The sequence below is a fragment of the Lissotriton vulgaris genome, chromosome 4_1 (assembly GCF_964263255.1).
Source record: "Lissotriton vulgaris chromosome 4_1, aLisVul1.2, whole genome shotgun sequence".
In the NCBI taxonomy this organism is placed as follows: domain Eukaryota; kingdom Metazoa; phylum Chordata; class Amphibia; order Caudata; family Salamandridae; genus Lissotriton; species Lissotriton vulgaris.
In genome coordinates this window covers 732257349-732271452 of record NC_141691.1, presented here as the reverse complement: position 1 = coordinate 732271452, position 14104 = coordinate 732257349, and the positions used below count along the sequence as shown (strand labels likewise).

Below are 14104 nucleotides of genomic sequence, written 5' to 3'. Positions count from 1 at the left end.
TTTTAGTTAGTGATACATTTAAAAAAAATCTTTTTTATTGATCATTCAAGCATGAAACTTAGCAGCGTAGACACTGGCATGCACAACAACAACAAACGCATGATCTTCTTTGTGTACCTCAGACACAAGCCCAATTTATGTTAACCGACATATTCATTAATACCCCTATAAAAAATCAAGACACTCAGAATGTCTATGTGGATGAAGAAAAAGTAAAAGAGGGGGCAGGGCATGGATAAGAGAAGCAGAGAAAAATAAATGAGGCATCAAGCTCTGTAGCTTAATGGGTCTATGAATTAATGCATACATTTGAAAACATAAACGTTCACAATTGTAGTAGTATTGTGTCCCGAACACATTCACCAATCATGGGCCATTATTTCAGACTGTGGCATGCACTGTTGGCAAAGCATTTCAAACCCCACACTGCCCAGGATGTGCCACGACTGACTTCAGAAATTTTGGGCAGGCTTCAGGGTTCGGGAAAATGAATGTCTTCCCCTTACTAGTATTGTAGCCTTAACGTGTTGGGCCCTTTTAAGTTAAAACTAGGATCTGTCTAATTTTCTCCTATCCCAAATTTACCCTAGCTACCATACCAGATATTTACGGACCTCCGATGGATCTTGTTCTGTGCTGGAAGGGACTGGAATACTTCGAGGAAGAGCAGTTGTCAAATGAGGACCTGCAATAAGATATTTGCTAACATACAATATTTTACATAACTCTCAAAGGATCCCACAAATGTTTTCGGATGAAACTACCAAATCGAAATAAGCTCAGCCACAGCAAATGAGTCAGAATCAGCAGATTAATTAATCTAAGTTTTTGTATTTTTATTTAAGTTCCAAATGAATAGCATACAACCCTAAATTCAAATTAGATCAGGTCTAAAAAAGCATTAGCAAACTCTGCGAGATCCAAATATAAAGAGATTGATCTTCCTCAGCCGAGGGAGATTATGTTAGCAAAGGTTGATCAATAGGGGAAGTCAATTGCATTTCATACCAACCCTTTTAGGAGTGTTAAGAAAGTTCCAAATGACCAGTTCATTTAAGACAGAATATCTGCCTCTGTTCAACACTGCAGCGTCAATGCCACAGCTGCCTAATGCTAACCCTTTCAGCTGAAAAGGTTCCTCTATGATAACATACCAGCCGGCAGCAGATCCTTGGATTTCCTCACAGTTTGCATTGCTTCTGGAAGTCCAAATTGTCAGTCTCTATGCTGCAAGATTGGTTTATGTGCCACCATCAGTTCTAAAATCTGAGCAATTATACTCCATCGATTCCAGGTTTGCACCCCTTGACATCACCAAATTAGTCAGACCACTCTATCCCATTGGTGGCCCTCGATAAGATGAGATGATGTAGTAGGTAAAAAGTATACAGGTCTGAAAGAATTAAGTAATCCATTACTTGTGAGTTTCTTAGAGCCATTGTAGTTTAGTCATATGATCATTGTAGCATTCAGAAAGTAGAGGACTTTATGCTCTCATCCTTTGTCAGCCTATTCTGAAGCATTTGCTCTAGGATGTATTACTTTTGTTGCAAGTCTAATCAAGTGTGCTAAAATTTAAAAGAAGGTATTCGGGAGATATGGAACACAGGTGGTAACTTTACGAAAAGTTCCCATAGGCTTCAGACTGTTCAGTTCATAAGTTCATATTGAAAAAAGAAGCAAAATGGAGGTCTTCATCAGATGCAGCTCATACACGATAAAGTTGTGCTAAAATATGAATTTTCCATTACATATAATAATGTATTCATCTTTCAATTAGATGTATTAATATCCCTTCATTAGGATCGCAATGAATTCATGTAAGTATAGGGTACTCATAACATTTTTAATATATCACTATCACTCACATATAACTTTGTAAGTCTCTTTTGCACATTATATGTTATTAAGGCATATATGTTTAAAGGCAAATCAATATAAGATTTATGAAATGCAATCTTAACATAACCTTGTGTAGCACTTACTTTTCTTTTTATCATTTTCAGTGCCCACATTACACATTCTAAGATACTATTCATCCTTAACACGTGCAGCGTTTAATTCTCATATAGGAATTTCTATGTTATCGTTATTATCACATTAGCTAATCACAAGATCACATGTCATTAAGTTGTTTAATTTTCACATCTACTTATTTAATGTTAAGTGTAACACAAACCTACTTCTAACATTCTGCATGCTTTTACGATGCAGTATCTAAATCAGAACTTAATTTGTAGTTTTTTTTAAATGTGAAGCCTAACACACATTTTGTCATCTCCATGTAAAGTAGTGTCACCAATCATTTCTGTGTTAGTTATCGTAAATTGGTGATAGGAAATACCTCTGCTCTATCAGTAGATATTTGCAGTCAAGCCGGGAACCACAAAATAGCCCCAATCCCTCTAAAATCATTTACTTATTGTCAACTTGCTTGTCACGTCTCCTTGTAATGGTATGTTTTCATTATAACTAGATTTTAAGTCTCAAATGGACTAACAAATCCAGGCTCACCCTCAGATGCCAAACTGTTTTGTTTCGACACAGTGTCAAAAAACACCAATGTTTTTCGGTTTCTGGGGAACCTTGTTCACCTGTGATAGATAGAGTCTTTTTACAGCTTTTATTTTACACAGTACTAAACAAAAAGAAAGGCCTAAAAGTCTCTTGGACTAGAGCGCGAAAAAATATTCTATTCAGTGTAAGTTATAGTATAAACTATTATCAGGATTCTTAACATGCACAATATTTTCAGATATAGCATCAAAAGATCATAGCTCTATATCCTATTCCTCATTACCATCTCCTAAACATCCTATTAATATTGCATGTACATAGAAAAAATATACATTTTGGCTTGTCATTCATACCTCGTTTAAATCTCTGAAACATGTTTTCTTTGTTTCTTATTGCAAACTAGTGTAGGAAAAGACTCCCTAGTGCTACACATAAATAAGCGCCAATAGAATACGAATCGTCAGGATACTTAAAAGAAGATTAGGATATTCAAAACATTCAAAACAAGATCCTAGGTTCATCTGCTTGCATGATAGTACCTCATTTAGGATGACTATAATAGATTCTAATCATGCCCGCTAAGCTACTTAATCATATTGATTCCAGTAATGGTAATTTTTTCATGAATTTTGATTTTCTGAATTATAGAATCTTACTGTTCCAAAGGATAATATTGATTATGTGTAACTTGTGATTTCAGGATCATTCATTCAAATACTCGATTACATTTCAATTCTATTTGTATCCATCTGCCTAAAGACAACTGAAAAATATGTAAAACACAGAAACACTCAAAGCATATACAGTCCTATAAAAGCGTACTCAGTTCTTCGTTCAATACCCATGGAAAATTAGTCTAACAATCAATTATGTATTTCAACTACAATATACACAATTGTAGGTGTATTTCAACTCCTTGTGTGTGCCTTAGAGCTCCATCTATACAAGAATATTCTGCCAAATATGGACTATTTTTATGTACATCTGTTACGTGTGTTGCTACAGGATGATTTCGGTTATTGATTTTACTTGGTCTGAGGTATATGTTGAGTGACATCGGGATTCTCGAGTGACTAGAATACAAATTGAGAAGCCTTGGTAACACCACAAAGTGTCTGAATTTCCATGTTTTAAGATGGAAGAGAGCTATCTCAATCTTAATGGTAGGAAAACAGAGATCATAGTGGTTGGTGATGCAGCTGCTAAGACTATCTTAGTTGTATGGTCAACAAATTCGGGAATAGCTTCAGTTGTGATACAAAAAGCAAAATATCCATGTGCAAATTCTATGTAGACCACACTTTCTCATCCTAAATAAAGGATATTCTGAAGGGTACTTATAACTTTCCTAAAACGAACCTTTACATTGGGCTGGCCTGAGCCCTTTTAATAGCTCGCTACTGGATTATAAGTAAGGCTCCCAGTTCCCTTTTTATGATTTTTACCAATAAACACAAGCATAAAGTAATCCTTATACCTTTCTGTTTTTATTTTTAATAAGAGAAAATGGAAATGAGGCATTCTTTTGATTGGCTGTTAGTTCTGTCAGTGATGACTGCCAAAAATAACTGAACAGATTGACAACATAGGGATTTAAAAGAATAGGGATGAAACATCCGTAGGAATTTACAGCAGGTAAAGATGCAAGAACATCTTTCAAATGAAAGTATTGTTGCATTAACAGTGGATGCTCTGACTAGTAAAACCCTGTACTCTTCCGAGTATTAGTTTTATTTATCACTTAAGTACATGCTAGTCATTAATTAATTTTTCACTGAACACAAAATAAATGCAGACTAAAGTTTTTTTTTAAAACATAAGCCCATCATCTCTAAATGTAAGCAAATGCAACTTCCAAAAACTCAGAGACTGTAAGTTTAATTCAGTTGGTCAGACTGAGCCTTAATCCCTAGTAGGGTGAATTTACAAAACTGCATCTAAAAATCACTCCTTTGACTCACTGTGGAGTTTAGAATTAAATGAAAAGTCCTCTGGGATTTTCCTAGTCAAGACTGCATATTTAAAAAACTTCCTCAATTGAAGTCAATGAGCATTCTCCAATCAATCGACATACATGCTGTCTCCCAACAAAAATTCAAGTTTTGAAAGCACTGACGCAGGTCCTATAGAATACATTGTTTTTGGTGTCTCAGATACTTTCAACCCAGCCCGGAGAGCGAACCAAGCCACCTTCGTTTGAGAAAGACTAATGGTTTAAGTGAACATTTATTCGGGAGATCCATTAAGGTATAACCTTCCCCTATTTACTGGCCTGTGTCTGACTTCTCTTGCTCCCTTCCTTTCGTGAACTCTCTGGAATATGTAATTTCATATCCTGGCTGGACTCTAAATTCCCTCAGCCTGTGGCACACAAACTCTGTCCCTGCACTAATTACCCTGCCTTCGAGTTGCCACTCCGGAGACAGATAAGGGAGGACCTTGTGTACAAAGCATTTTTCCGGTTGCAAACGGGCCGATTAGCAGAATCAGGCCGTTTGAGACTGGGAATATGCTTTCTTAAATGTACAAATTGCAAAATGTGATTTGGTAACTTGTATCCCACTTGCAAAGGGGGAGGGATCCCAAATACCCCTCCCCCTTTGAGAATGTAAATAAAAAATATTTTTTAAGAGCAGCAGGGGGGTACTGGGCGGTTCCCCGGTAGGTCGCTAGGGTGGGTCCGGTTTTAGGGCCCCTGGGGGATGTTTTTGTTACCGGGGGTCGGCAATATCGGCCCCGGTAACAAAATCGGCCGAAACCGGCACTCGCAAACTGCTCGGCTGCAGTCCCCCTCACCCGGGGGGCGGGGGCAGCTGAGCAATTTGCCAGGGCCGGTTTCTGTTCCCAGTCCAGCTCTGAAGAGCAGGCAGGGGTCCCACAGACTACTGCTTACTCTTAAAAAATGAAACTGCAAAGTTTCTTTTTTTCTTTTTAAATGCAGCCTGTCTTCCTTTGAGTAAAACGGGCTGCGTTTAAAAAAACAATTACAGACATGGTGGTCTGCTGACCTCTGCAGCCCACCATCCCTGTGATAGCTGTGATTCCTAAAGGGTTGCAAATGGTGACCTACCTCATTAATATGCATGAGGTAGGTCTATGAGTGACCCACTAGGAATTGCGAATAAAACTCAAAAGAGTTTCATACGTTAGGGCTACCGATTTCCTAATGTTAGTACATCTAGCCCCATGAGCCTGTCAAAACCACCAGTATAATTATATTATCTAAGTATCTTATTATATAGAGTACTAACCCCGGGTTTACGTATCACTGTAACTAATATTTTAGAAGTGGCCAATAGCATTATTTAAAACACCAATAATAAGCGATGAAGGCATTCATAGCTGAATCTGTTGCTCCTGTCGTAGCTAGAAGTGACAGTGATACGCTCCATTCATTGTTGAACGACACATATGTATTTTCTTTCCGCCTCAATTTCTCCTGCATTAAACATTATTTTTGGGCCACCTTCAGTTGGAGGTGGTACAAGGTGGTTTGGTACCATGAACCTGGGACAGAGCTTTGTTGAGCTCTTTCTGGAACCCTACCTTGGAGCTTCTTTGGGACAATTTCTCCTCTTCTCTTCGTTGTGGTGCTTGAGCTCAACCCTTCGATTCTCTAGTGAGATTCTACAGAAAACGTATACTTAGGCCTTGTTATTTAACAATAGAAAATGGTATTGTTCAGTGCTGAATTTCTGAGGGTAGCATTTACAGCTTGGATGGTGTTTCCAAAAAAGCATGTAGTCATGAGATACAATTCCTGTGACATGCAACTGTTCATTTACAGGAAATCGAATTATAAATGATGTTGTTCAGCAAATTCCAAAATCAATGGCAATATAAGAGTGTACCGACAGATGCTATTGGATGTTTGTTATTGCCAGTCAATAGCTGGGTAATTGCTCATTTGTCCTCCCTGATGAGGCAAGCGCGTGATAGTGCATTTTGATAGATTTGCTGCAGATGTTTAGCGATGCCTACAACAAGCACTCTTCCTTAGCCAAGATAGAATCCCGTGGAGATGTTTGCCACTGACATAAAAAAGCAGTTTTCACATGTGTGTGTGTTTTTTTAAGTGTTGTCTTTTTAACAGCGACCACACCAACGGGCACATGCATCATTGTCAATTGCATTCGCAAAAGGTGCGAATCGCAATTTTCAGCCATTTGCAAATGCAATTGACAACATTGGGATGCATCATGTTTTTCGCAATTTTAGAAATTGCAATCACGTTGCGATTTCTAAAATTGCGATTGCCTTTAAGAAATCGCAATTTGAGATTTCTTAAATGCAATGCATGATCATTTTAAATTTGCGAATTCGCAAATAGGGAGAGGTAAATTACCATGAAGTTGACCTTCATGGTAATTTGCGAAAACCTTCAAAAATGCATAAAAGTGCATTTTTGAAAGTTTCATTTTACACACACACATGCCCTTGGGGCATGTGTGTGTGAAAAATGCACTTAAAGTTATATTTCATGGGTGCAGGGGGGTGGTCCTTCGGACCCCCCCGCTGCACCCTTGAAATTGCATTTTCAATTTGCGATTCTCAAATTGCTAATCGCAAATTGAAAAAGACTTCCCATGGCCCATAGGAATGAATGGGAAGGGATTCCTTAATTGCGATTCGCAAATTGTGAATAACAATTAAGGAAATTTAAGAAATCGCAAAAAAAATTGTGTTTCTTGGTACATAGCCGTTTGCGATTTCTTAATTGCGATTCCTTAATTTTCGCAATTAAGAAATCGCAAACGGCAACAATGATGCATGTGGCCGCAATAGTCTAGATTCCTTATGACTTAATTAAGGGAAAGTAATTTTGTGACAAAAACCAGCACCTTTTAATGGTCCCTGAACTCGAAGTGAAGGGACTTTTCAGCAATGTAAACAGCAACTTATTGAAATTCTCGTGCACCTAGCCGACGTGGTGCCTGCCAACATTCAAAAGTGCTGTAACTTCGACCTAGCCAAAAGCTACATCCGGTCCCGTTTTCAAAACGAACAAATATATGCAGTTCCCATTACGTGCTGTTTTACCTTATAATATTCTTTACGGATATCCTCAAAATCCTTGAAAATAATGTCATTTCCTGTTCCATTCAAGAAAGGAACAGCTGCTCTATGGAAGAGGCAGATGGAACGCGCAGGCACTACTGACATGGCAAGCAAAAAGAGGCAATGCGCTTGTGTTTCGTCTCGTTCTGGGGTTTAAATTAGAAAATGTCTTTATAAGCAGCTGTTCTTCAGCTTGGCTTTGTCAGTAGAGGGCTAAAGGGCGAGCATGTCCTCTGAGTGTTCTATGTAACCTTGAAGAAACTCACTGGGCTACGGATCCCCAGTTGTCCAACTCTTTTCATTGTGTGCTTGCACACTTCCTAACCCTCAAAGTTTCCAAACTGATATTAAACTAGAAGATATATTAAAACTGGCTCTTTTAGACTCATGTTGGGATCTGCATGCTTCCGAGTCTTAGGATAATGTAATTGTCTCCTTAAAAATGGAGAGAGCATTGTTTACAAGCAATGAAGTGTGAAGGAACTACCCAAGATACAAAGGTGAGCTAAAATGAGGATTGAAAAGATAGTTTATACTCACCTTGGTCTAAAAAATAAATGTTTACAGCCACAGTGCAAGAATCTCCCGAATCGAGAAACCACAGATAACACAAGGTCGTGAATATTTTATTGATATTGGGTTACCTGTTGGAATCGATGGTTTGCTATGTTATATTTTTACGTATTGAGCATTTTTATATATACTTTTGTTAAAAGAAAAAATATCTTTAAAGGAGGTGCACTAAAAACAAGGCAGGCATGTCTCAAATATGTTCAACAATTACAGACGCAATGCATCCTTTTAAATGAGCTCCTCAGGTTGATGTACTTGCCATTCTTCCAGTATGATTGCTCGATCCAGCTTGGCCGCCATCTTGGGTTGGGGAAGGCTGCGGGTTGAGTTGTTCCAAAAAACTCCCCCTGAACATGGTTAAATACAATGGGCTATCCCGTCCGCGCAGCGGGCGGGCGCAGCGGGCGCGAAGAAGGCGCGCCTAAGGCAAGCCCGTCCGCGCCCAGCAGCGCCCAGGGGCCAGGCCCCCTGCTCCACTTACAGATGACCTGCCCTTTCAGATCAGGTATGCCCCCGATCAACTAAAATCTCTTATGCCCAACCTAAAGGCGTTATGCTGCCACTCCTTATATCTAGATGAACCTGTGATAAAGTGTTCCCACTGTCAATACACTTTATGCCTCACACTAGAGCAGCACGAGACTGGAAGCCCCTTTAAATTGTTCCTTTTAAATTGGCGCTCCATGTCCAAACACACAGTAGAAATGGCAATCCTCCTTGAGGACATTAACCCTGACGCAATTTTCCTTACGGAAACTTGGTTAAAAGACGAAGTTAACCCTGACATTACCGCCATATTACAAAAAGGATACGGACTTCAAAGGGTTGACAGGGTAGAGGGCAGAGGAGGAGGATTAGGCATACTTTTCAAGGACTGTTATCAATGCAGAACCAGTCCTGCGACAATTTCTTCTTGCGAGGGCATGAATTTCGCACTTGACCTATCCCCTACATTAACCTTCTCGGGCCTACTCATCTACCGCCCACCCCGGGCCAAATGGGCGACTTTATGAATCACCTCCCTTTTATGGTCGCCAACTCAGCTCTCTCTGTACCTCACTTCACAGTCCTGGGTGATATGAATATTCACCTAGATGACCTCACGGACCCCCTAGCTATCACCTTTCTGAGTAGTCTCGCAGCCCTTCAGATTGTCCAGAAGGGTTTTGAACCTACTCACAACAAAGGCCACCTACTGGACGCAGTTCTAAGTAACGACCAGAGACTCAATACCGGCAACCCAGTTCCTCTCCCATGGACCGACCATTTCCTGGTCCCACTCCTTTGGCACATACCCAGCCCCCGCTCTGCACCTCCCCGAGCCACATTGAGAGGCAGGGACTGGATGAAGTTACCTACAGACTTATGGGTGGACTCACTCTCTACTACCCCCCGACACACTGGGGGTGACATAGATACACTCTACACTCATTATGCCAACTGGTTACAGTCCACCTTAGATATAGTCGCACCTCAAAAACCCCTTAAGGAGAAAACCAAGTCCAAAAAATCTCTGTGGTTCACCCCAGAGTTGAAAGAGCTAAAACGCATCTGCCGGAAATTGGAAAGAACTTGGAGAAACACTCTCAAGGAACAGGATAAAAGTAGCCATCGAGAGGCCATCAAAAAATATAAAGCTAAGATTATATTGGTACAAGCTCTGTTCTATGAGGAAAAAATCACTAACTCTGCCAATTCCTCGAGGGAACTATTTCGGATAGGAAAATCCTTAATTAGTACCCCCCCTATCTTGCAAGACCCCCGTGAAGCCCAAACTCGTTGTGATATTCAGGCAGAGTACTTCTATCAAAAAATCCACGCCATTTCCTCATCTTTCGCTCAGGTCAGCCAACATCTAGTGGAAACTGATTCTGCTCCTCCACCCACCGGCTGTCAACTAGCTGAATTTCCACTACTAGATGAAGACCTGCTTAACTCTCTTATGCTGAAAGTTACATCAGGTTCCCCGTTAGATCCTGCTCCCCCACGACAGCTCTTGAAAATTGCGGACACCATTAGACCAGTAATTTTAAACATTGTAAATAGGTCAATCACCTCAGCAAAAGTTCCAGACATCTGTAAACGTGCACAAGTTAAGGCTCTGCTAAAAAAAAACAACCTCGACCCCAGCAAAATGACTAACTACCGTCCCATCTCACTCCTCCCTTGGGTGGCTAAGCTGCTGGAGAAACATATCAACACCAGTCTTATGTCTTATCTGAAAGCGAACCATCTGCTCCATGATTCTCAAGCTGGATTTTGCCCAAAATTGGGGACAGAAGCGGCACTGTTGACTGTAACAGAATTAGCCCGCAGGCACATGGATCAAGGCGGCACCACAGCAATTATGCTGTTAGACCTAAGTGCCGCCTTTGATACCGTCAACAGTAACATTCTCCTCTCCCGATTAAAAATACTCGGAGTGACGGGAAGTGCCATCTTATGGCTACAATCTTTCCTGGAAAACCGAACTTTCCAGGTGGTGGAGGGCGACACCCATTCCAAAACCTGGCCTCTTAATCAAGGTGTGCCTCAGGGCTCCTCCCTGAGTCCCACGCTTTTTAACGTTTATATGCAACCATTGGCGGAGGTTGTTCACCCTTTTGGTTTTGAAATTGTGACCTATGCTGATGACACTCAGCTCGTGCTAGCTCTGAATCAGCCAGGTCACACTCCATCGAACCTGAGTAGTTGTTTAGTAGCAGTCACAGATTGGATGGCCTCCTCCCATTTAAAACTTAATGGGGACAAAACTGAACTGATGTTCCTGGGGAACACAGCTCCCCCCAGTCCCACTTTTCTTTGGCCACCCTGTATGGGTTCCCCCCCTGCACCAAAAAAGCAAATCAAAAGCTTGGGCATGTGGCTAGACAATACCCTTACTTTCAATCAGCAAGCCACCATACTGTCCGCCACTTGTTTCGGGCTGATGCGCATGCTGCGGAAAATTCTACCTCTTCTCCCTTTTCAGGCCCGCAGGATTTTGGTCCAGGCCATTGTCCTGTCCCGCCTCAATTACGGGAATGCCCTTTGTCTGGGCGCACCGATTAGCACACTCAAAAAACTGCAGGTCACCCAGAACGCAGCAGCACGTCTACTGCTAGGCCTCCCCCGCAGTCACTCAGGCACTACTGCCCTTAGAAATTTACACTGGTTGCCCATCCAAGCCAGAGTAAAATTTAAAGCGATGTGCATAATGCACAAGGCCATGTGGAAAAATGCTCCCGCAATGATCTGCTCCTTAGCCACTCCTTACCATCCCCAAAGATCACTGCGTTCAAGCACAGCCTTCTTGGCAACAGCACGCAAAATCAAACGGGCCAGGTGGGGCGGACGCTCCTTCTCCCTGAATGCGGCCGTGACTTGGAATTCTTTACCCTCCTCACTCTGGAATGAGCCCAATCTTTTAAAATTCCGAAAAACCCTTAAAACTTTTTTTTCCCCACATAATTTTGAAGTTTCCCAGAAGTAAGCAACCTTAGCGCTACGAGGCCTTCGGGTAGTAATGCGCTCTACAAAACCCACTTTCATTTCATTTCATTTCATTTCATGATTAAAGCTCGAGGGAGCTTATATCATGATAGAGGGAGCAAGTTTAAACATTTGAATTAAAACAGAGGGTAGAAAATCCATTTATTAATTTAAAAACGGATGATTGCATTTGAAATCTGTATACAAGTCTTCCTTATGATTTGATCTCAAATTATATTTTGTAATCCTCTATGCCGGACTCATTTGCGTTCTCTGCGTTTGGACTTTTGATACTGAAAGTTTAGACTTTTGCATTTTCTAACCCTCGCTTTCTTTTTTTTTTGTCTTTTTTTTTCTCCATTTTTTAGGACAGGCAGGGTGAGCCATTGCTACCGCCTCACTTACCGCCACATGGAAAGAACCCTCACACAGGAAGAGGTGCACATCCTTCACACTGCCATTCAGAAAGCGACAGTACAAGAACTGGGAGTGGAGGGCAGATTTTGAAGTGCTTTCTTGGATCCTGCCCATTGATTATAAACGAGGAGTTTGTCATCGAAGAATACGTCTGTCAGAATTCTGCAACCTAAAAATTATTTTGATAAATGAGCAAGTGTGAAGTTTGTAGAAAATGATACATTACTGCTGAAAAATAAAAAAACTAGAAATTGTTCTTTTTTTAAATGCAATACTGTGCCGGCTCCCTGGTGTTACCGTGTGAGCCTACTCTGTGCTTTTAATTGGTCCCTAGGTTCCATTTTAAAGTGAACACTTGGCTTTTTTCCATTGCTGACTGAGTGCTCCATCCATATAATGAGAAGACCAGGAATCCATAAAAATAATGCAATTTACAATCACTAGAAGTGTCATTTAGAGAGTTTTTAATTAACCTAAAGTGTAAAAAAATGAATACAAATTTCCTTTACAAGGCCCTATTTTTCCTTGTTGTGTGTGCATATTCAGATTGTTTTCTTATTGCTTGCGTTCACAGTAACAAAGTTAGTACAGTTGAAACAAGGTAAAAGGTCCATTGAGTTCAGTGATTTTCGAATGCAAGAATCTGGGCAATTATCCGGTGGAAAGCCACAAGAAGGATAAATAAAAACAATTTACAGCCCTTGGCAAATGCTGTTCCACAGTGTATTACAAACTGTACCTCATGCCGCTAAATATCTTGATGCAAGCAGCCACCTACAGTCCTTTTTCTGATATTTCAATACAAATTTCAATACAGACAAATGTTGTTCCTTCTCCCTGATCACAAAAAAACTATGCACACAAAGAAATATAGCAGATAATTTAACATGAAAATAATGCTGAAAGCAGTCCTTTTGTAGGTCGAAACCCATCAGACAGCTGCGCTGTCTGGTTTGCTAAGAACATTTTGAGGAAATTCAGAAAACTTCCCTGGGAATGTATTCCACGCATTGCTTACCATTGGCTTTGTGGTTTGTAACTCTTGCTTTCTATTTGCTGGTTCTATTTGTTTTAGGGTGTCCATCGTGAGATCGTCCCCTCCCTTGCCTGAACCCATTGCCTGGTTTGGGGGGCAGTTCTTTGGCGTTCCCACGCCAGTGCAGATGAAAAAGGCACCACAATGGGAATGCCACAGCAAGTTCCTGCACGGCATTGACTCTTAAGACCATGCTCTGCAGGAACAGGGCATGCATGCAGACAGAGGGGTACACCATGTGCCCCCCTGCATGCATCCCCATGGCATGAGGCACCAGGGGCCCCGGTAGGGTTTCCTTAGTTTCATGGCGTGAACACCGCCATGAGACTGCAGGCAGTGAGTAAACTCTTAATATGCTTGGTGGGGCTGCAGCAGCCATGCCTTTCCAGTTTGAACCCAGCCATATGCAAATCAGTCTGGACCCTGTGCCCCTTGGGAATAGTCCAGCCCGAACAGCCAAGCCAGGTCCTCCCTGGACTGGAAACAAACATCCAAGGACCGGTTTCGGGCTTTCAGCACTTATCAGCCTGGATAGCTTGATTCCAGTGGCATGGAGAGCACGGGACTCACGTCTGAGAATACCCGTCCCACTCGTGGTGACAAATGAAAAAATAACAGGTGATGGACAGAATGCAGAACAATGTCATACATTCACCCCAGTACCGAGATCTGGGCCTAAATCCATCGTTTTTTTGCTCACCATGCCTTTCCAGTTTGAACCCAGCCATATGCAAATCAGTCTTGACCCTGTGCCCCATGGGAACAGTCCAGCCCTAACTGCCAAGCCAGGTCCTCCCTGGACTGGAAACAAGAATCCAAGGACCGGTTTCGGGCTTTCAGCCCTCATCAGCCTGGATAGCTTGATTCCAGTGGCATGGAGAGCACGGGACTCACGTCTGAGCATACCCGTCCCACTCGGGGTGACAAATGCAAAAATAACAGGTGATGGACAGAATGCAGAACAATGTCCTACATTCACCCCAGTACAAAGATCTGGGCCTAAATCCATCGTTTTTTTTCTCACCATGCCTT

At 41.4% G+C, this 14104-nt stretch overlaps 1 protein-coding gene across 1 annotated transcript in view; it reads left to right on the top strand.

Moving 5' to 3' along the window:
- FARS2 (phenylalanyl-tRNA synthetase 2, mitochondrial) overlaps positions 1-12547 on the top strand; it is a 1707987-nt gene extending 1695440 nt beyond the window's left edge. The window contains exon 9 of the mRNA XM_086965030.1: positions 11988-12547. Coding sequence (XP_086821156.1) covers positions 11988-12126 — 139 coding nt within the window. The 3' untranslated portion in view covers positions 12127-12547. The remainder of the gene's footprint in view (positions 1-11987) is intronic.
- Positions 12548-14104: the final 1557 nt, after the last annotated feature.